General features: G+C 49.7%; 1 protein-coding gene across 4 annotated transcripts; it reads left to right on the top strand.

The window, feature by feature from the left end:
* Positions 1–79: 79 nt before the first annotated feature.
* NCOA5 (nuclear receptor coactivator 5) lies at positions 80–18,890 on the top strand. 4 transcript variants are annotated; one of them, XM_051632913.1, is made up of 10 exons: positions 80–148; positions 3,183–3,369; positions 3,867–3,974; positions 7,840–7,906; positions 11,124–11,483; positions 11,751–11,866; positions 12,013–12,139; positions 14,033–14,232; positions 16,180–16,503; positions 16,902–18,890. In XM_051632913.1, exons 2-10 carry the CDS (start codon positions 3,207–3,209, stop codon positions 17,549–17,551), a joined length of 2,115 nt encoding a protein of 704 aa, XP_051488873.1. In that variant the 5' UTR covers positions 80–148; positions 3,183–3,206; the 3' UTR covers positions 17,552–18,890. The 4 variants fall into 4 exon arrangements, with proteins under 4 accessions (XP_051488873.1, XP_051488871.1, XP_051488872.1 ...); XM_051632910.1 differs by lacking the exon at positions 80–148 and adding an exon at positions 682–1,670 and having other exon boundaries at positions 2,446–3,369; XM_051632911.1 differs by lacking the exons at positions 3,183–3,369; positions 3,867–3,974 and having other exon boundaries at positions 114–148.
* Positions 18,891–22,010: the final 3,120 nt, after the last annotated feature.

Raw genomic sequence — 22,010 nt, 5'->3', positions numbered from 1 at the left:
CGTGCCGTAAAGCGCGGGCGCCGCCGGGCTGGCCGTGCCTGCCCCGCTTTGCGGCGCGCCGTGCGGCAGCGGCGGTTGGCGCCTTTGTCCTGCGGCGCGGCGGGCCCGGGGGGCGCGGCGGGGCCCGGTGAGTCCGCGGCGGGGCCCGGTGAGTCTGCGGCGGGGCCGGGCGCGGCGCGGGCGGCGATCGCGTCACGGGCGGGCGGCGGAGAGCCCCGCGGGGCGCCGGGCCCTTCCCCGCCGGGCCGGGCGGGCAGGCCGGGCTCGCTGGAGCTCCCGGGCGCTGCTCCCCGCGGCCGGTCGGAGCGCGGATTCTTGCCGCTGAAAAGCGCCTTTTCCTGAGACGACGCGCAGCGCGGGGCCTCCCGCGGGACAGCTCGGGGGGTGCGGGGCGAGCGCGGCCCCGGGAGCCCCTGAGGCCGGGGCTGCCCCCGCCCTGCGTGGTGCTGGGCCGGCGCGGGGGGCCCGGGCAGCGGCTGCCTGAGAAACCTGGATCGCTTGTGGCAGCAGCAGGGGCCCCGGGAGGGAGGTGAGGGTGTTCCCCGTGTTCGCAGCTCCGCGCCCGCTCTCCTGGGCGCTGGGGCCGGGGTGAGGGGTGCCCGGGAGCGGCCCCCCCCTCCCCGGGCCCGGTGTGTGGGGCTGCGGCCGGGGGGCTGCCCGCATGGCTCGGTCCTGGGGGGCTGGGAGCTGGGTGGAAAGGTCGCTGCTCCTCGGCGCCGTTCCCGCTGCGGTGCCTCGCTGTGCTGCTTCCGCCTGGCCCACGTCTTTCAGCTTTCTGTGAGTGCTTCGTTTGTGTCCGCTCAGTTGCCGTGTCCCGCTGCAGCCGTGTCTCATTTCTGAAGCACTATTCATAAATACCTTTGGTTTTAAAGCGAAGACTTTTAGGGGAATGTGTCTCTAATTAAACTTCCAGAAGATCTGATGTCACGTGAGCTGGCATGGGCTTTCCTGCTGTAGTAACCTGCTCAGCCAGCCGCTCAGTTTGGGGAGGGAGGTTTGACACTTTTAAGCCACTCAGGTGTTTGGCTGCTCCCTCCGGCTGCATTCCTAGAAAAAGGGTTTAACGTGGAAGTAAGTCATTCAGTTGCTGTCGTGTGCCTAAAACTGGGACAGCATGCGTTTATTCGGGTCTTACCACTATTGATTTGCCCTAAACTATCTCATCTGCGAAGTGGAAAATGGTAAGAGGCACTAAATGCTCTTCTGTGACAGTTCTCCAGTGATTCAACCTGTCTTGAGTGTCTGGGATTTATTGCTCTGTTTTGGAAGTGATATGTAAGGGGCAACATAGCTCCCTGTTTTTCTCCCTATGAAAAGCTCTTGGACCCTCTTCCCCAGCCACCCACTGCTATCCCCACCCATAAGAAATAGGAATTTCTTGCTGCTTTTTGTACTGAAGTGTCCTGCCAGCAGTGGGCCCTGCAAGGTGCCCATGGGTGTGTGACCTCCCCAGACCTCACTCGCTGGGGCTTCACGTCCCCATCCCAGCTGGAGAGAGCTGTAACTGCTGGATCCAACTTGGACCTCACCCTGCTCAGAGTGGTTTTATAGCCACTTCATAATTTTGGGAGAAGTTTGGAGAATTCTTTCCCCTCAGCTGATGAGAGCTTGGGATGCAACAGGAGAACAGAGATCTAGTGCTTCCATGTGGAAAAATGGGGCAAGGTTTGGTGCGTACTTCCGATGGGGAAAGTGAAACTGTGTGTCTGGGGGGGCAAATTTACAGGAGAATTGAGGCCAATATGGTAGAAGAAATTACTTTTTTTGTTTGGTTTTAGTGTTGGGGTTTTGTTCTCCCTCCCTGTTCCAGCAGTTCATTTTAAAACTGGGAGGGGTTCTCTTCCTCCTACCCCTGCAGGGCTTCCTCAACGAAGGAGGAAAGTGAGACAAACATAAAGGGGATTGATCTTAAAAAAATCAAACCAACCAACAACAAAAAACCAAACAAGAGAAAACCCCCAGAATTTTACACCTCAGATCTAAAGTAGATGTATTTTTCATGCCAGTTAAGTGTTGTAAATGCATTTGTGCAAAACTACTTTATATTTTTGGACACTTGAGTTGTCTATCTAGAGACTACTTTTAAATTGTAAGGGCTGCAGGTTGCTGCTAGGGTGTGTGTTGGCTGTGGACCTCTCATGGTTAACAGCAGCAGCTTTTGTTTGAATACTCAGTGTCATAAGCTTTCTTCTTCCAGGTTTCTTGCATGTTATAAACAAAATATCCCATCCTACATTCTTGTAGATGAATGTTTAGGATGTATGACAACTTAATTAAATAGTTTTCAAACTGTCAAGTTCATCTTGAAAGCTGCATTGGTCTTCTTTTTTTTAAGCTTTATGTAATTGTGACTCCTAAACCCAGAGGTGTGGATCTGGGGGAGTGGGGACTGTTGCCTGCTCAGGTTTGTTAGTTGGTGTTTTGTTTGTTGTTTTTTTGCTGTAGTTCTGTGGGTACTTCTGTGCAGAGAAGGTTGCTGCCTCTTCAGCTTTGTCTGCAGCAGGGTGGGCTGAGGAAGGGCGCTCCCCCCACCCCGGTGGGGACAGCGTGGGCACAGGGGGCTGTGGACCCGCCTTTGGTGGGAGCGGGCGCCTTGGTGGGGACAAGGACATGTTAGCTGTGGGGGAACGAGTGAGAAACGGCGGGTTTTGGTTCGGAAAAGTGGAGATCTCACACTGAGTGACGTGTTCCAGGTGGGGTCCCTGCAGAGCAGCAGTTCCAGGTGGCCCAAAACTGCCCCACACAGCGGGGCTCTGTGGTGCACATGGTGAGGGGCGTTGCCGTCCCGCTCATCAAGACCTTGCATACATTTCAACACTTCTACCCCTGCCCTGCAGCAGTAGCTATGACAGCAACGGATGTATTGAAAAGCTTTAAGATGTCTTAGTGGAAAATGAGTTTTATTTGTGTTTCAGTTTGGAGTTAAATCATTAAAACTTACTTGCAAAACAATTAGGTCTGCCATCTTTCCGTGTGACAGGGGAGTTCCACCAAAACGCTGCGCTGTACGTTTTTGCCAGACCTTGGTGTCCCTGTGTTAAGATTTCTCTGGAGTGAAGCTTGCGTCAAGCAGACCCAGTTGGCTTCTAGTTCACAAAGCTGTTAAGTTTAATCTTGTTCCAGTTTAATTTTAATGTCATGAATTGAAATTATATGCATGGCCATTTTTCTTTTTTGCGAAGAGTTGGATTTGGAACGAGAGCAAAATGGCTCGAGGACGCAAGAGCAATAGCATCAAAGAGAGCGACTTCACTAACAGCACCCATCCTCAGGATTTAGAGAGAAGACTTTTTGTCGGCAATTTGCCCACAGACCACATGACTCGTGAAGAAATGGAAGAGATATTTTCAAAATATGGCAAGATCAGGGGTTAGTATATTCTCTTATGCCTTTTTGTGGCTGGGGATTCAGTGAGAAATATAACTTTCATGCTTGTCAAATGCTGTTTGATGATGATGAGAGGAGTGACTAATGTTGTTCCTAAAAAGTGACCTTTTAATGGTAGTTTTCTTTGCAACAGTGATTCCCCTACAGCTGAAACGTAACGTGTGTGTCAGCTGTGTGTGGGGTTGCAGTTGGGTGTCACAGCACCCTGTCACCTGACTTCAGAGTCTCGTGATCAAACCTTGGTCACTTCCCCAGCTGTATTTTGGTCACTGCCTTATCAGAAGGAAGTTGATCTACACAGTATATTTCAGAGCCTCCAAGCTCTGTGTTTTGTTCCTGGTGGATGTTTGTCCCCGGGCGCTGGCAGGGTGGTTTCTGGGCAGAGCCCCGTGCTGCTCCTTGCGGGTGAAGCGCTGCCTGGGTGCGGGTTCATTCTGCCCTGCAGTTTAACGGTCTTGCCCTGCTGTTAACTTTTGCAGCCCTCAGCATGTACCATGGCTATGGGTTCGTGCAGTATGACCGTCTAGAAGACGTCCAGGCCGCTCTGGACGGTGAGAATGGGCGCCTTTATAAAGGGTATAGATTAGGTAAGGAAACCTGCGCCGTGTCTCCTGCCCCCAGCATGCGTCCTGGCAGAGGTGCCTGTGTAAGAGTGCGAGCGGGGACACCACCGGTGTCGGTCTGAAATCCCTTGTCCTGGGTGCAGGCTTGCCTCCTGGGATATCTGCTGTCAGTGCTGCCTGGTTCGTCTTGGTGTTTCCTCTTGCTGCCAAGGTCTGGCTCTGAACCTGGTTATGTGTTTCCAAAGCTGTTTGCCTGCGTGAGAAGCTGTCCAGCGTGTAAGCCCTGCAAAGTGCTCATTGAAACCTCATGGTGTATAGTTTTACAAACATCTGTAAACCAGCACTGGGCTTCATTTGGGCAGGTTCAGAGGAAATGGTCACAGCACTCAGCAGCTTCCTAGATAAGTCATCCTAACTTGGATTTTTTTTTTATTTTTTCACAAGTGAAATCAGTCTGTAAGAAGTGCTGTACACACCAGGGGCTTTAAAAAGGCTGTTTTCATAAAGACAAAAGTGATTCTGCTGAACATGCTAAGAGCAAACTTAAACAGAAATGAATGGTTAGAAATCTAAGAGTAATCTAGTAAATGCAAGCAAAATCACGACTTTCAAAGAAACAGTTTGGCTTAGGAAGGAGAGGAGCAATACGTAATACCCTGTGGGAAGATGTGTGTACAGTAGCAGATACAAGACTGGAGATGAAAATGGAGGCAAATAGACAAGCAGGGCAGAAGAAATTATGGCCAGCATTGTCTGAGTAGAAGCTTGAACAAAACCAACTGCAGCTGTTTCAAAAGCTAAGGTGGAACTGTCTGGAAGTGGTAACATTCCTAATTGGAAAGGGTCACCTAGTCTTCAGTTAATGTTTCCACTGTCTGGTTTGGAAGAGACAGAAGGTGTTTTAATACCAATTCCATTTCAGTAGGAAAACAATGTAAAGCAGCAGCTACCAAAAGTAGACCTCTCCAAAAAGTTAAATCTAATGTCTGTGAGGCTCAGGGAAATTAAGACTTGTCTACACTATTCATGTTGTTTTTCCACTAGCTTTGGAAAACTAAGGAGTGTGCAGGGATCCAGCAGAGCACTGTGGATGTGCCAGTAGGCAGTGTAGTGGGGTGAGCCTGGCACTGGCACGTGGTAACAAAGGAATTCTTCCACCTGACACTGAGTGGGAAGGAAACTGATGCCAATTTAAAAAAATCTTGTCAGACTAACTTATGATACTGCAGGTTTTGTGGCTGAAAGTAGCAGCGTTGCTGCAAAAGACTTCTGTGAGATGCTTGATTTGATTAAGAAGCTAGAACAGGTAAAACCAATACAGGGTTAAATGGCTTTCAGATTAATCTCTGTGTAACATAGATAGTGTTCCTCAGTGCTTTGAGTGGTGTTCTGGACAAATAGATTCCTGGCCACACAGTGCTTTCATAAGTGACTTGGAAAGAGAACAGGCAGTCAGGGTTTAAAAAGAGAATGAAGCAGTGACGATTGAGTCACTGATGGCCTGGAGTTCTTACTGCGCAGGCAGAGCTGAGCTTTCGGGACAGCCATCCAGGAAGATCTGTGCTCAGCGAGGGGCTTTTGTCATCCCTGGCTGTACAAAGCCCAGACTCAGAGTAGGGAGGTTTTTGTACCTGTGTGGCTTTGTGTTCAGTTCTGGTATGCTTGCTTCAAGAATGGTAATGCTAAACTGGAGAAGTCTCAGGAAAACCTGAAGAAAGCTTAAAGAGTTGAAGAACAAGTGGTACCAGGAGCTTTGAGATAAAGGGGTGGTGTGATTAGTGTGTTACAGACAGACCTGGGGATCAGTGGGATTTAATCTAGCAGGCAGAGGTCTGAGAAGTCCTTAAGTGGGAATAAATAGTTTTCTTTAACAACAAAGTAATTTACTTACAGAAAAACTTATTGGAGCTTTTGTGGTTTCTGTGCTCTGAAGACTTTTAGATTGGAATTGGATGTTTTGCTAAAAGATAAGCTCTAGTTCAGTGTCACTGCTGCACTTGAAATAGGTGTGTGATTCATTGTCACTTGTTTGCTCAAAAGGCTGCTCTGTGTGGTTACGGTGGTCCTGTCACCTCAAAATCCTGCAGCACAGAAGACTTTTTTTTTTTCTCTCAGAAGTTTTGTCAACATTTGAATAATTAACCTGTAAATGCTGCTGGCATTAAATAAAATGTTATTAAATCTTAATTCTGCACAAGAGAAGGATTCCTGTCAAAGGTGTTTTTTGTTCTAGTAAAATATTTTTGTTCAGATTTAAATACTTCTATTTGAAAGAAATGTATGGTATTCAGTGTAAAAATCATAATAGGATTCTGCAATGGCATCTTAAAAAAGAAAATAAAACTAATCTTAAACTAAAGAAAGTAGATAATGTCTTGCTTAAAGATAACACTTGACTTCAAGGGGGAAAAAAATTTCCAATAAAAACCAGTTGCTTCAGTTATGCAGTCTGACTGTCAACTATTATTGCTAGTAACACAATAAGGTAATAAAAAGCTTTGGGAGGGTTTAACTCCAGTGTTGCATGATAGTAATACTTCCACAAATGCACAGATACGTTTTCATATCTTTAATGAGTGAAACTATCCAGGGAGTAAATGTCCTTCACGTGTAGTTTGTGGCAGGAGACAAGGCAGAGGCTGCTTGGGGGTCCTGTGAGCACTGCCTTGCTGTGTTGGCAGGCAACGTTCTGCTGCACTTGCCTCTCCCCCCAGAAGAGAACACACTGCTTCTTGATTGACAATGACAGCAAACAAAATAGAACTAATCCCTGAAATGTAATTTAAATCTTGAAAGCAAAGAAGAGTAGCTGGGGAGGTTATGGAAAATGTTAAGACTGTGTCATTGGTTTAGTTGTTGATCTTGAGTTAAACGGTGACAATAATGCACCCTAAGGTGCACCCTAAAGACACTCTGGCAGGTTTGTTCTTTTGCAAGAGCTTTGAAAGTAGTTGATATAAATAACTAATAATAAATTTTAATTGTCAATAGATTTGCAGGAAGCAGATAGTTAGTTTTGGTCTTATCCTTAAAAGACTCTCAGAGTAACATTTCTGAAGGCACTTCTGTCCTTGCCTCTCTCAGTCATTGATTCATCTCCCTTGGCTGGTGTGGAAGGCTCTGCCTCCTCACAGCAGAGCAGTGGGGGTTCTTGCCAGCTCTGGGCAGCTTCACTTTTTCTGGTGGAGGGCAAGACTCTGTTTCTTCAGCTCTCTTCTTTGTATCTCACTTCATGATGTTTTTCATGGAGATGCTCAGAAGCCAGCCAATTCTCAAATTTCTGATTTTTTTGCATCAGTTTACATCATGTTAACTGTGGTGTTTTGGATGCACCACGTTGACTTCAGTAAGGAGCTTGTGCTCCAGGCTCCTTGGATCCTGTGTCCTCCATGGTGGAGGCTGTACTGCTGCAGCAGTCCCTTGGGAAGCAGTTGTGTGTGCCCTTGAACCCTTGGATTGTTTCCAGCCAGGGTGGTGGCATGCTCCACTGGACAGGACTGGCTGTGCTGGCCACCAGCTTCCTTTCTTGGAGGTTTTCAGACTGCTTTTTCTCCTAGAGTCCATGAGTTGCTTTCTGCTTGCTCATAGACTGCAGAAGAAAGAGGTTCTCTTATGGAAGGAAGAGTTTGGGTGTAGGCCTAAATGTAAAGAGTTAAAACCTTACCCAATCTGTTGACCTGATTTTGAAGTCAGAGAAATCCATGAAAATTGCATTACATTGTACTATCTAAACTTAATAAAAAATTGTCAAAGTGACAATGTCTCTCTGCTGAATGGGTTTTCTTGCACCCCCTGGATGTTGTTGTTAAGTTGCTTTCATTTGAATTGTGCTGATGATCTTTCTTTTTGTTCCATAGTATTGAACAGATGGGTTGATTATTCTTTACAGATATTAATAAAGCAGTGGAAAGAAGAAATATGAATAAGGCTTCATCAAGGTCCAGTCCGGCACGAAGGTAAAGTACCTGGAAGCAGTGAGTTGTACTAGGAAGGTCAGGCTTTTGGGCCGTGAGCCCAGTGGCCTGGGCTAAATGTCTTTGTCTCTTCCCTGCTGCCACCTCCCCAGACAAATGGAGATGCTCAAGGGAGACAGTCAGGACGTGGCTGCTCCGCCTCCAAGAGCTCTTCTGGCGCTGACACCTCGGGAGGTGCAGGGGAAACCTCGCGTCTGCTGCTGCCACTGCAGCCACGTGTTGTGTTTTGCAGCACAGGGTGTAGGAGACTTGTGAGAAAGAAAGCACTTAATGTTTGCTTCAGCCTCAAGCGTCAGAGAAGCCAAGGCATGTCTGGAGAGTGCTGAAGGGCTGGGGCATTCCCAGCACCATGCTGTGGAGGACTTGAGCGTCTTGTCTCTTCTGATGTGGAAGCTTCCAGTGCTGAAACGAAACTGGAAAAGGATGAGCAAACATCTCTAATGCACTGTCACATCTGCCCAAGTGCGTGTCAGTGCCTGCATCCTCCTGCACAACCTCTCTGTGTGAAGTCACAGGCAGGTGGAGAAGACACAGATTGTCCTGTCACAGGAATGTGGCTTTGGTTTCCTTTCCGTGGCATCATTGGCATGTGCACAGAGACATGCTGTGGTTATGGTTGGGTGTAAGGTGTGCAACTCCTCTGCCTGTGCTGGAAAAGCTCCCTGCATGGAGGAGTGTTGCTTGTTGGACTTGAAGGTAATCAAGCTCTTGTGTCTGGTGTGCTTTACTAACTTGACCTGTTAAATTACCAAAAATGAGGAAAAAGTGCAACTAGCAAGACATGTACCACCAAAAATCCAGATAGTGAGTAGCTGCAACTCTTGACATCATCTAGGTCTTTGGTAGGTGCTGCACTTACCCTGTGAGGGGCAAATGCCCTTGCAGAGCCGAGTGCATGGGCATCGCCCAAGAGCTGCTTTGGGCACACAGCTGGGGGGGTCCTGTTGCAGATGTGGTGGTCCTGGGCAGTGTCGACTGTGTCCAGTGCTGCCATGAGGACCCCAGAACACCACAAGGACGTGAGAAGCAGGTACTGGTGCCATGTCTGTAGTTGCAGTGGCATAGCAGGTGCGCAGCGCTGAGGGCTTCGGGCGGCACTGTGGGCAGGTGCCCATGCCATGGCCACACTGGAGGGACATGCAGCAGGTGCTGATGCCACCGGTACTGGGACCTGCGTTATCCTGCACGTGTGCAAGAGCAGGTGCCCCTGTCACAGGCCCTGAGGAATACTGAGGTGCGAGCTGTGAGCACGGGGCTGCAGACTGACGACTGCCATGGCTGCTGAAGGCTTCAGGACCTCTGGGACAGAAACTGTGGCCATCCCGTGTCCCTGGCACCAGATCCCAAGCAGCACAGTGGACACTGAGTCCTGGGCATGGCTGGGGGCAACCCACAACATGTGATGGGCTGCAGAGTGCACTGCAGGATGGGCAGCGGTCCTGGCGCTGTGGGAGCCAGAGCGTGATGCGGGCACTGCCTTGTGGTTCCACACTGGGAAGAGCAGGACAGAAGGACCCACGCCACTGCTACTGTAGTTGTGCATTGCTCATTCCAGATCCTTTTGTCCCTGCAGATGAGTGTAGCCTGTTCTGGACATCCCCACTCGAGATGGAATAAATGTCCTGTTCCAAACAATTCCACTGCATCTGGCTGTTTTGCTATGTAGTCTTACAGCTACAGACAGAGCAGTTACTTGATATCCACTGGGGCAACTCAGAAGTGTCCCCTGAGCCTCTGCCGTCATCTGTTGTAGGCCTAGGGGACAGGGATGATGAGGTGTGTCCGTGGGAGGTGGTTTCAATGCAGATCACAAACAGGGATTTGTACACCTAAGAGGATGAGGGAGTTTACACTTATTTGTGTGCAAATTCAGTGTTTCTTTTACAGGAGGAGGCTCTGTGTGCTCTTGGTAACAACTCAGTAGTTTGCCCCAAGATCTGCTTTGTATTTGACATAAAAGCAGGGAATGGCAGTGCCCCCCCTGCGTCCCCTAGTGTGGCCGGTTGGTGTCCGACCACCAGCATCCCAGGCAGGCTTGACGCATCCTCTTGTTACTGTCCCTTCTGCCTTTCCCTGAACTTGGGCATGTCTGACCTGTTGCTTTCACTTGCTCTCTGGGTGACTGCTCTGGGAATGCCCTGTCCTGGAAACAGACTGAGGTTCTGCTTATCTCTCTAACTAGATTAGGCTGGCAGAGGACTCTGAAAGCCTGTCAAGTTTTGGAAATAAAAAGATTCAAAAAAGCTGTTTCTTTTCCAGTGGTTGTCAGTATCCTGGGGAAGGAACATTCCAAACACATGAAGCTCAGTAATTTATCTGCAAGATTTTTTGTGTTTGCCTTAGAGTATAATGAAATTATGTTGTTTTTTTTAACTGGAAAGCGGAATATGACCTGGAAAAGAATCTCCGGTTTTGGGAAAAGATGAAGACTGGAATGTTATTCTTCCTTGCTTCCAAAGCCAGTGCAGTACAAGGTCTGAATGAGATGGATCATTCAGAGGTGACAGAAGCCTGTTGCTGCCCAGGAGGCTGTGCTGGTTGGGTTTAGTACCCTCTCAATGTGGGGCGTCGCAAACAGACTGGCTTTCCATGGAAACCATCCTTTCACATCTGGGACACGGTGGGAGCTATTGTTGCTTTCTGCCAGCAGCACAAACCCAACCACAACGTGGAACCTACAGTCTCTTTGGTCACAACAAGCTCCTTTTTCTAATCATAAGCCAATAACAAATTGTTCCAGGTATTCTGCTGTCATTGACTGGTGAATATAATACATCCTTGAATGCTCCTGGCCTTTGCTTATTTGTGGGTATTAGGCTACAGCACCTTGAATTCTCTCAAAGTATTTGCAGAACCATATTTGATGGATGATTTATGGCTGATGTTGGAGGTTGGGGGCCTTGGAAAGGTGGTTTCTGAGGTGCCTGTTCACTCCTTCCACAGGTGCCCTACACCTTCAGTCATGCTCCATTAAGGAGTTTTCTGGGTCTTCCTGGGCTATGATAAGCGTTAGAATTCAGAAGCTTCCCTAGGCTGCTTCAACAAATGTGCTTTTTGGGTAGTTCTTTCTGTGGTGGGATAGGAGGGAGGATTCAGCTGCTGAGAGAAGGGTCACTTTGATGCCTCAGGTAAGAGACCTCAGGGTGACAGCACCCATGTCCTTAGCAGTCTAACAGCATTGCCCTGATACTTTCCCCAGGGAGCCGTACACCTACGGGGATGGCCGAGACACCAGGCGCGACCGCTCCCCTCTTCGGGGGAGCCCACGGAGAGACCCCAGAGATGGCAGGGATGGGAGAAACGGGCGAGATTCCAGAGACGCTCGAGACATTCGAGCCAGAGACATGCGTGACACCAGAGACCACAGGGACCCACGGGACCTGCGAGACCCACGGGATATCAGGGATCCAAGAGACCTGCGAGACCTTCGTGATGTTAGAGATCTTCGTGACCCACGGGAGCCGCTGTATGATCGATACAGGGATCCACGGGATATGAGAAATCAAAGAGATGTGAGGGATCCACGGGATATGAGAGACCCTCGGGACCCTTTGTACAGGTAATCTCCCTGGGGTCGTATTTGCCAACATGTTTTTCTGGCATTCCTGCTTCAATGCCTGCACTTGTTGGAGCAGTGTCAAGCATTGGAGATAAGGAATTTGCTCTGGCTGAGACACTTGGGTACCTGATTTGTGTCTCCTGGGGTGTGGGTGTGTACTTCAGAAATTTAGCATGAGGAAGGTCTGTGTTTGATGCGTTGAGCAACGTTTCTGCCTGAGATTGTGCAGGAGCCTGGAAATGCTTGCTTCTTTTGTTCATGTTGCAGACGAGATGACGCGTATGACCGTTACCTCCGCTTTGACGACTACTACCGGCGGAAGGACGACTCCTACTATGACCGTTACAAAGAGCATTTTGATAGAGCACCAGGGAGTTCAGAAGGTGGGTACCTGGAATGTTTTAATGGGCCAAGTCACATTCTCCATCTGGAGGGGTGTGTGAGATGCCTGTAGTGCGAAGTGCATTGCATCCTGTGCCAGCCCAGGCAGGTCCAAAGGGTCCGTTATTGGTTCTGTCACTGCTTTCAGACCGTCTGAAGCGCGAGGAGCGGCGCCGGGAGGAGTTGTACCGGCAGTACTATGAGGAAATCAAGAGGCGTTTTGATGCAGAAAGACCTGTGGATTGTTCTGTGATAGTGGTGAATAAACAGACCAAGTAAGAAAATAGTTATGACAAATTTTATTATTGCACAGTAGAAGAAAATGGAATTAAACTTAGTCCTGCCTTGAGGCTGTTTGCCTCACAGGTTGCTTTTGAGCAGCTTGGCTTTAGACCCTCAGAAATCTAAAGCTTTTGTTGCTGTTTTGGGAATATATCTTGACAAGATGGGGAAATGTTGTATCTTGTGCTTTACTGTTTTTTTTCCTTTCTGTCACCTACAACTATACCTTCTCCTGATGCTTTTATACCTAGTCTTCTTATAAGCCTTCTATCACGACAGGTTATAGTGGCTGGTACTTTTTATTCGTGGGTTGAATAATGCAGAACTTAACTAGTATGTGCCAGAGCCATGGTCAAGGAGGAGCAGGGGTTTCAGAGCTCTTGTCAGATCAGTCATTGGGCCAGGCGCAGCCATTGCCCTTAATCTGATGTCCGAGGAGTGCGAATTGCTGCTGAAGGGAATCATGAGTGATACTAGAAGCCAGTGTGAGGAGGAGCCAGGGTGATCTCCTGCGGCAGCCTCGACACTGACCGAGGCAAGGGGCACACCTCTGCCTGGGACAGTGGGAGAAGGGCTGTAGTGATGGCTCCAGGCTGTTGTCTAGATCTTCATAAATAAACATCTTGAGGAACAGTAAGTATCTAAAAAAAGCTATCTAAAGATCTGGCTTGGAGGTTGAAGAAAATGTCGAGGAGAAATTTGAAGCTGTCTCCTTAGCCCATTGGAAAAAAGGTCAGGAGTTTCTTTTATTTAATGTTTCTCTGTCTGTGAGGCAGAGAGAGAGAACTGGTGCTTGCCTGGTCTGGGGTACAGGACAGGAAGTTTGATCAAGGGAAAGTAGTGAAACGAGAAATGAGCTTCTGTGGTTTGCTTTTAATGGAGTTGGTTCCCTGTTGGAACAAATCTTGAAAGGAAATTTTAGAGTCTTTATCCCTTGGTGACTCAAAGTCTTTGGAAGACAGTCTTATAGACCATGAATTATTGTACTTGATACAGGGAGCATATTTTTGTGCAAGAGGATCCATTTAATATCCTAAGGATTGTTTGGGTCTGTAGCAGCTACAAGCCTTAAGAGCTGGAGCATGTTAATCAATCCTGGGTGTTGAAGTGCTGGTGTCACCTAGTGTAGACCTGTTGAAAGATGACTCCTGGATGACTTAGATACACCGTCGGAGAAAGTTAGAAATCCCTGGAAAGGCAGTTGGCAGGGGGACAAGGTCCAGTCACCACTGCAACGTTAACACCTGGCAATGACGAACAGGATCCCTCTGGGAAGGTGCAGCAGTCATGGCTGTGGCTCTGGCATGGAGCTTGCAGAGAGCCTTGGGAATTCCAGCACAGCCATGTGAGCCATGGCTTGTGCTTCTGGCGGGAAGGCTGCAGGACAGCAGAGACACAGGTGCTGTGCTGACACTGGGTCAGGGCAGAAAGCAGCTGCTGGAAGGAAAGAGCCAGACAGTGAGAAATGAGGCACATTTGGGCAGTTCAGGTACTGAACATAGTACAAGGAGCTGACTTCTGTAGGTTGGCTGCTCTGCTGGGTAACACTTAGATCCCTGCATGCATAAATTACTTCACTTAATTACTTCAGTTTAAACACATTTGTCTGTAAATATATAGTTGTGTAAATCTCCTTGTAAACACTGTTCCTCAGCTAAGCTAAGGCTTCCTTTGTAGTTTATTTCAGTTAAACTGAAATGTCTGATTCAGATAAAAATAAGGGCTTTTATGTGATTGTAATGAGATACTACTGTCCTGTTAAACATGAGGAAGTTGGGCAAGCTGTCAGAACGGCGAGTCTGAGCAACGGGAAGGGTGAATGTCCTGGGTTTCGGTTTCTGTACGTGACTGACTTGTCCAACTCTGCTGTCTCTGCTTTGTGGTAGGGAGTATGCCGAGTCGGTGGGGCGGAAGGTGCGGGATCTGGGCATGGTAGTGGACCTGATCTTCCTCAACACTGAGATGTCCCTGACACAAGCCCTGGACGATGTGAGCAGAGGAGGGTCTCCTTTTGCCATTGTCATCACCCAGCAGCATCAAGTTCACCGCTCTTGCACTGTTAACATCATGTTTGGCACCCCACAAGGTACTGAGGTCTTGGCAGGCTGGGCGGCCACTGACCTGCTCCAAGCACTCCTTTAGAATGCTCTTTCAAGCAGAACCACCAATCAGGACAGAGTTCATTCTTGCTTTGCCATAAGTAGTTATTAATGACTTAACATCATGTCATAAATGTGAATATAATTATTTTCAGGCTTCTGTAGTACTTTATTAGCCCCTTGTCAAAAGGACTGTCTAATTTCTGCCAAGAGGGAATCTCAGCTGTGTTTTTAGCACCTGATACAACCAGCCTTCTGTAGGGCAAGTCATGAACCCCAGCTCTAGAAATGACTGCCTTGCCTTGGCAGATTTCTGAGGAGCACCAGTCCAGCCTCAGTTTATCACTTATTGCACTCAAAGAGAAAATGTTTGGAATGTGACAAATTACAAGACAGATTGTAAACCCAAATGTGTTTTAAGGGGAATGGAGCAAGGGTAGTGTCAAGGCAAAGATCTGTTCATGGAACTGGGAAGAATTATAACAAGATAGGACTGCAAAGTGACTGAATAGATGTGCTCCACCTTTTTAGCAGTATTTACACTTGTCACATCACTTTCCATCTCAGGATGTGAGTTGGTTGTGAGCATGAGGGTGGGTGCACATATTAAACAAAGGTCTTGTCAGAACGTGGTCTCTCAGTCTTTGCTCTGATCATAGGCCTCTTCCCACACTCTGTTTGCACAGCTGGCTTGTTTAATCGTGGTTGAGCTCTCAAAGCTCATTTCTCCCATATTGTGTCCTCAAGTAATGTTTTGTAAGGTTCATCTAGGGGAGCAAACTTCTGGATACCCAGTCCCTGGTTTTCCTGTACGTACTGGCTGCAGAAGCCCAGGTTTTTTTTTCAGTGCAGCTGTGAGAGGAGAGTTCTCATTGCCTGCAGAAATGTAGCTCACACACACATTCACTGGGCTTTCCTCTGCCCTGGGTTTTAACTATTCACTCCTTTGCTTTAACACCCATCCTCCTGCCAGAGCTTCTGTTCTTTATGGGATCTAATGGTGTATCAGATCCCACAGGAACCGCAGTTGTGAGCTCATCCATGGCTCTGCCTGGAGGTTAAGTGCTCTCACGTGAACCACACGCAGTCACCTTTCTCTTCACCTTGGTTTCAGGGAACTCCCACAACTCGTGCAAAGGGTAATGTTAAAATGAGCCCCGGTTTCCTGTCACTTGGAAGGGGTGGCAGGGTTGGATGGATGCAGGTGTGCAAAGTGCCCAGGGCTTAGGGCACTTCAGGAAGGTAGAGATCTCGTTGATCTCCCTGCTTAAACCTGTGTTCAAGGGAGCTATTTTGTGTTTGCTTTGGGAGGTGGAAGTAACCACCTCAGAAACTTTAAAAGGCAACTGCAAAAAAAACCCCCAAAAGGTTGCAATTGACCATCAGTCCTTGTATTATAGAGAACTTACTTGCCTAAAGCAGTAAACATAAGCAGTAATGTGACATTGAGCCAGTGCTGATGTCCTCCCCATCTCCTTCATGTGCACTCAGGGTGTTAAGGCATTGACAGTGCAGAACCAAATGTATTCCATGGCTGCCCTACTCTGGGGAGCTTTAGCAGCTGTCAGAGAGCAGGGTTTGGGAATGTTCAAGGCTTTAGCAGTAGAACTGCTGGAACAGCCTCGGAGGATTTCTGTGAGAGATAGAGGGAGCTGCTTTCTCTTTGAATGGTTGAGAGGCAAGACGAACATTTCTTGGGCTGATACACACTCTTCTCCAAGCCCTCACCTGTGGATGAAAAGCCTTGCTGCATGATAGCCTGGAGCCTTCTGCTGGCTCGGGAAAGGGGACTGTCACTGTGTGCCTCGGGAGCATCCCAAGCCTACGCTTGCAGCCCCTCAGCAGTGCCTGCCTGCTGAATGAGATCTGCTGGTGTGTGTGAGGCAGGGCACGCCCTCTTAATGGCACTTAAAGCGTTTCTTTTCCTTGTGCAGAGCACCGCAACATGCCCCAAGATGATGCCATGGTGCTGGTGGCAAGGAATTATGAGCGCTACAAAACGGAGTCACGGGAGAAGGAGCGGGAGGAGATCGCCCGGCAGGCTGCCAAGATGGCAGATGAAGCCGTTCTGCAGGAGCGGGAGCGCCCACCCCCTGTGGAGGAGAGTGTCAGGGGAGGGCACCCTCCAGGCATCCAGACTCTCTTGAACCTGCTGGCAGACAATCGCTATCTAAGTGCAGAGGAGATCGATAAAGTAATTAATTACCTGAGGGACCGGAAGGAGCGGTTGCTGAGGGGCAGCGCTGATGCTCTGCAGGGTGAGTTTCTTGGCCCCAGCAATGCTGTTAATCACAGGGTTTGTGGGCTGGGACCCAAAAACAGTCCTGGAATTGCAGGGGAGTCCTCGGGCTGTCACCTCCTCACACAGCACCTCCATTCACTGAGATGGATGTGTCCTTGGGTGTCCTGACACAATTCAGATATTTCATGTGACAGGACTTTTATACTGGACTCTGCCAGGGAAGGACAGGACTGCCTCCACTCGTTTGGTAACTACAGGGAGGGCAGCAGTTCTCCTGACTGCCTTGGGTTCTCCAGAGCTTGGCAGCCCTCCTATTCAGAGGGTTGTGTCTTTGGTAGCTGTTTCACTAGTTTTCTTTAGGTACCCCTTTAAGGGCATTTGCAAAGCTTTAATCCTCTTTCCTTTCTTTCCCAGCACCCATGTCAAGGCAGTCTTTGGGGGCACCTTCAGGATCATCTCTTGGTAGTCAGGCCAGCCTTCCAAACTCTCAGGCTCATCAGGGTTCACAGCCTCTGGTCTCTGCACCTTCTGTTCCAGTGTCCTCTTCTAATCCTCAGCAGGAGCTTCAAGCAAAAATCCTCAGTCTCTTCAACAGTGGGGCAGCAGCAGCTGCTGCAGCAAACAGCAGCTCTGCACCCTCTGCAGGCACTTCAGGCAGCACTCCCACCCAGAACTTTGCTAACATGGCTGGTGGTCAGGCCCGAGCAGCACAGATGGGTGCTGGAAATTTAAACCAGGCTCCGCAGAGATTGCAGGCTCCAAGCACACAGCTTCCTGCTCTCCAAGGCCCTTCAAGAAATGCAGGTCCAAGACCTGGAGCTCCTCCACAAGCTCAGTCACTCTATGGTCAGCATCAAAATCGCCTCCCTGCACCTGGCAGTGTACCTGCTCAAAGGCCAGTATCTTCTGGTATCAACTTTGACAACCCTAGTGTACAGAAAGCCTTGGACACCCTTATCCAGAGTGGTCCTGCACTGTCCCACCTAGTGAGCCAAACAGTGGCCCAGGGGAGACCAGGGTCCTCAGCCCAGCAACCCATGGGTTCCTACCAGCGACACTATTAGAACGGAGCTGTCAGGCCCTTTCCCCTCCCATTGCCATTCCGTACTTACAGCTGTTGAAAGTCTCCTGTCCTCACAGGAGAAGGGTCCCTGGACCTGCATGTCCTCTCCACTTTGGCAGGAGCGTCCCCCAGTGGCCTCGCTGCCGGCTGCTGCTCGCGCTGCCCTTCCTGGCCCCGCTCTGGTCCGTGGTGTTTGGAGACGCGCGCTCCGCGGCAGGACGTGCCAGGAGCCGCTTTGGGTCATCGGTTGTTTTGTCTAGTCCCAGAAGCTGCTGCAGTGACAGTCCCCAGGCCTTCTCCTCACCCTGGTGCCTGGTGCATCTTCTCACTGTGGCACAGTCTGGTCTCACTGAATGCTCTTAGTACGGTTTGTGTCAGTGGTGAGGAAATGAACTGAGGCAAAGCAGGACCCTGACGGGGCCCTCGAGACCCACCTTTGTGGAACGGGAGCTGTTCTTCTTTGTTTTGTTTTTTCTTTGGTTGGTTGGTTTGGGTTTTTTTTAATGGTTTATAAGCCAGTTGGAAAGTGCAGTGGTAGCACTAGCAGCCAAACTTAAAGCACATTCCTGACCGCTGCTCTGCAACCCAGGACCGTGCTGATGGGTCCTTCTGCAGCTCGAATGTGGTGTCCTGGCAGAGGGAGGCACAGGAACACTCCTCACCTCGCCCAGCTGTGGAAACCAGCAGCTTTGGTGCAGATAGTGTGGCAGGTCTGAAACACAAGAGCTTCCAGCTAAGGCACAGATTTCAGTCTGTCAGTTTTCCTACACCAAGCAGTCAGTGTTAAGATCAATCTGTTAAATTGGATGTATAAATTTCCTTCTCTTACAATCTTGCATTGGGAGGGTTGGTTGCTGTGCTGGTGAGCTGCTGGCCCTCCTTTGGGAACACCTGCAGCCAGGTACCAGGTGGTGAACATGAATGTGCTCTGAAGCTTCATATTGTTGTTGATGGTGTTCTGTCCATCTAAGGTGGAGAGACAGTGCCAAAATGCAATACCATAATTTTATACAATTTTTCCACACTTTGACTACAGTGAACTGTTGAGTGGAAAATCAGGCAGTGATTCTTCACCATGTTTTTAACCAGTAACATACTTTGATACCAGAACACAGAACCTTTCCTAACTGTGTGGTCCTCCCCATCATGGCCTTGGAGTCTGTAGGCTTCCTGCAGAGAGCCGAAAGCAGCTGAGAAAGCAGTGTTCTTGGAGCAGAGGATTGTCTTTGTCCCAGGTGATTTGTGTTGTAGCATTTTTTTTCTTTCTGTGCTGTTAACAAGAGGACATTACTTTTTAATAAAAAGGCAGAAAAAATGTTTTGTTGCATTTTTTGACACTTGGCAGCTGGACTGTTACTGGAATACACTGTGCCATTCCTTTCTCCTTCCAGGTGAGCTGTGTCTTGCCCAGTGCTGGGTTGAACCTTTCTGTCAGCTGGGAGGATGCTGTGAGTAGTCTCTGTGTAGAACTCTTGGAAGGACTTCACAGACACTGATTCTCATGCAGTGGATGTGGATCTGGGGCAGAGCAGCCCACGTGCTGAAGCAGCATGTGGCAGGGCCAGTGTGGGGGGGCTGAGAAGGGAGGGTGCACCCGGCCAGCAGGGAGCAGCTCCCTAGTTGAGGGTCTTGTGGCAACTGCTGTGGGGAGCTGGGGCTGCATGTGCTGCTGGTACTGTGTGACCTGAAATGGGATGGAAGCATGTCTGCTTTCCATCCTTCCTCCTCCAGCCTCCCTTTGTGATACCCTATTCTACATCTCTACAGCCCCACAAGCAGGTAAAGCATCTCTGCTGGGGTGATCAGAAATTTGCAGAACTCCAACAGGGGAGCTGTGCACTGGGGAGGGCCTGTTCCTCTCCTGATGTCTTGCTGCTCCCTGTTGGGGCTTGTTCAGAGTTACAGAAGTGGCAGCAGTCAAGTGTAAAGTATCTGATGATCTGATGGAAGCAAGTGAAAACTCTCCGTGCAAGCAGTGAAGGGTGTAATAAAATCGTTTATTGCATTTTGTGCAGACAGGAGTCTAGAAAAATGAATACAGGTAAAGCAGTAAAGCATTAACGGAGCATTCAACAGCTGAGGAGCCACTCCTCCATTAGTACCTGCACAGAGAACACTGGGTCTGTACTGAGGCGGCCTAATGCACGATACTGAAACACAAATTAAATGCAAGCCTAGCACTTTTTTTTCTTTTTTTTTTTTTCCTTTTTTTTGGTTTGCAACCTGTTTTATTTACAAGGTTTTAAACTTAATTGCATTGCTCTGCACACAGATTGTTTAGAACACAAAGCATACTAGGTCACTACATGTCTATTGAAATATTGCACTCGAATAAAAGTCACTTGAATGGACGTAGAACATCTAGCTACAGTGAGTAAAAGATTATTGAATGAACTGACTTCGTGGTAACATTCAGAACAAATATATTGCACATGTAGCACAGAAAGTGTTGTAACCAGCAAATCTCAGACCTGGTGGTCGTTCTGATAGTTTTTAGTCCTGCTACACAGAGGAGGGTCTTGACTCTTCTAGTACAACTCTTACCCTTGTGCAGTACCTAGTCCTTCTCTCGTCCAGCCACGGCCAATGCCAGCCCAGGCTGGGCGCTGCCCCTGCCCCCTACAAGTGCCACCTGGTGGCCTCTTGCCTGTCCCTGGGATGGCTGTGGCCATGCGAGCTGCTGGCTCTTGCTGTGGGGCCTGCAGGGACACGGCGGCGCCGGTGGCAGGACCAGCACCCGCCACCACTGTCCCGCGGCTGCCGCTGTCCTGCTGCTCCCACGGCAGCCTGCCTGGGGACCAAACTGGGGGGTCAAGACCTTCCTGTCTGGAACAAAAACCAAAACGTGTCTGCACATGTGCCAAGGAGGAACTTGCATGTCTACCAGAGGAGGACACTTGTCTTCACCAAGATGGAACAGCAGAAGGGTGCTCCATGGGGAAACTGAACACTCACAGAGGCCAAACGTGCAGGGCTGGGTGTGTAAACTAACATGCAGTGCTGTCTGCCAAAACTGGCCCCCTCCAGCCAATGGCCAGTGAGAACTTGCTGCCGAAACCAGCACCTTTCTTGCTAGAGCCAAATTTTGCCTGGTTTTGGGCCAGCCCTGGCTCTGTCTGGAGTTGTGCCCCTGCTCTTGCTGGAGGATGAGGAAGGGGGAATGCCTGATTTCAGTGATGGCGATGAGATGAGCTCGCCTTCCTGCTCCCCATGGAAGCTGGGACTGCAGCTCTGCCATGGGGAGTGAAGCGGTGCTGGGGAGGGGGGGTGGTGATCCACTGGAGAAGCTGGGGAGGTGATGGAGCAAACCCCTCCATGGAGATGTGTGCTCTGGCCCACTGCTCCGCAGGGAATGGGTGTCATTCCCAGCCGCCCTGCGGCCGCAGAGGAGCCCTTTGCCCTGACGCTGCCACGGGCAGCAGCTGCTGTGCTGCCCTGCCCCGGGGCACCAGGCTGGCTGCTGCGGCCTGGCAGGGGGACAGCCACACTGCAATTGGAGGGTGACAGCAGGGAGGGGGTGGCATCTGCTGAGGCAGAGTAGCTGGAAAGCACTCTAGGCCCAACAAACATGGTGCTAGCACTCAGGAGGAGTGGGCAGGTGGCTATGCATTCCTCCTCCATTGCTGCAGAGGTGTCTCAGGTGATTCTGGGAGGGTAGAAACAGCACGAGTATGTGTGTGGTGGTGCAGGGCCAGCTCCAAAGGGCAGAGCAGCTAGACACCAGCAAAAGTTCCTGTGGGCTGCCCTTCTCAAATCTAAGGGAACTTTTCCCTTGCAGATGCCTGCCTGCTCTTTCAACAGCTCCCGAGCAGCTGAGGCAGCAGCAGGAACAGAGCGTGCTGCACAGTTTCTCAGCCTGGAGCTCCTGCACTGAAAACGGGTCTCAGCTTCCCCTGACGGTCACCTCCTGTAAACACGGAGCTCCCCATGCCCTTGGGACTTGCTTCCACACCAGAGCCTCCAACACAGACCACTGCTGCTGTGCAGATAGCTGAGCTGCTGTGGAAGATTCTGGCTGTGGCTGGGGCAGCTGCTGGAGAGAAGGGAGGCACTTTGGGAGTGATGGAAATGTGGGAGCAAGGTATGAGCAGGCACAGATGTGCACCTGGGGCTTGGCTTTTGGTCTGGGAGTTTGTCTAAGTAGTACCTTAAAGGAAAAATAAAGCGCAAAAAAAACCAAAGAAAAAAAACCCTACAACATCAAAAAACTCACTGCTTTTTATGCAAGCAGCCCCAAATAGCTTTGGCCTGGACCTGGAGAAGCAGAGGAGCTCTGCAGAGGGAGCAGGGACTGGAGTTGTCCTGTGCAGAGGGAGCTTCCTGCTGCCAGCAAGGCAGGAGCAGGACACTGGGACTAGCCATGAGGGGCAGGAGGCAGCCGCTGCTGGGCCAGCTGCTCCTCCTGCACTGGCTGGGGACTGCCGGGGTGTGGGGCAGTGTGAGGAGCAGTTGGGGGGGGA

Source organism: Apus apus, chromosome 15, assembly GCF_020740795.1.
Source record: "Apus apus isolate bApuApu2 chromosome 15, bApuApu2.pri.cur, whole genome shotgun sequence".
NCBI classification, from domain to species: Eukaryota; Metazoa; Chordata; class Aves; order Apodiformes; family Apodidae; genus Apus; species Apus apus.
The sequence above is the reverse complement of the archived record's forward strand: the minus strand, read 5'-3'. Positions and strand labels throughout refer to the sequence as shown.

Excerpts from the sequence above, each read along its gene's own strand:
- NCOA5 (XM_051632913.1), top strand. The coding sequence starts at position 3,207 with ATGGCTCGAGGACGCAAGAGCAATAGCATCAAAGAGAGCGACTTCACT. Across the intron at positions 12,140-14,032 it reads GTGGTGAATAAACAGACCAA|GGAGTATGCCGAGTCGGTGG; the intron begins GTAAGAAAATAG and ends GCTTTGTGGTAG. Across the intron at positions 14,233-16,179 it reads CATGTTTGGCACCCCACAAG|AGCACCGCAACATGCCCCAA; the intron begins GTACTGAGGTCT and ends TTCCTTGTGCAG.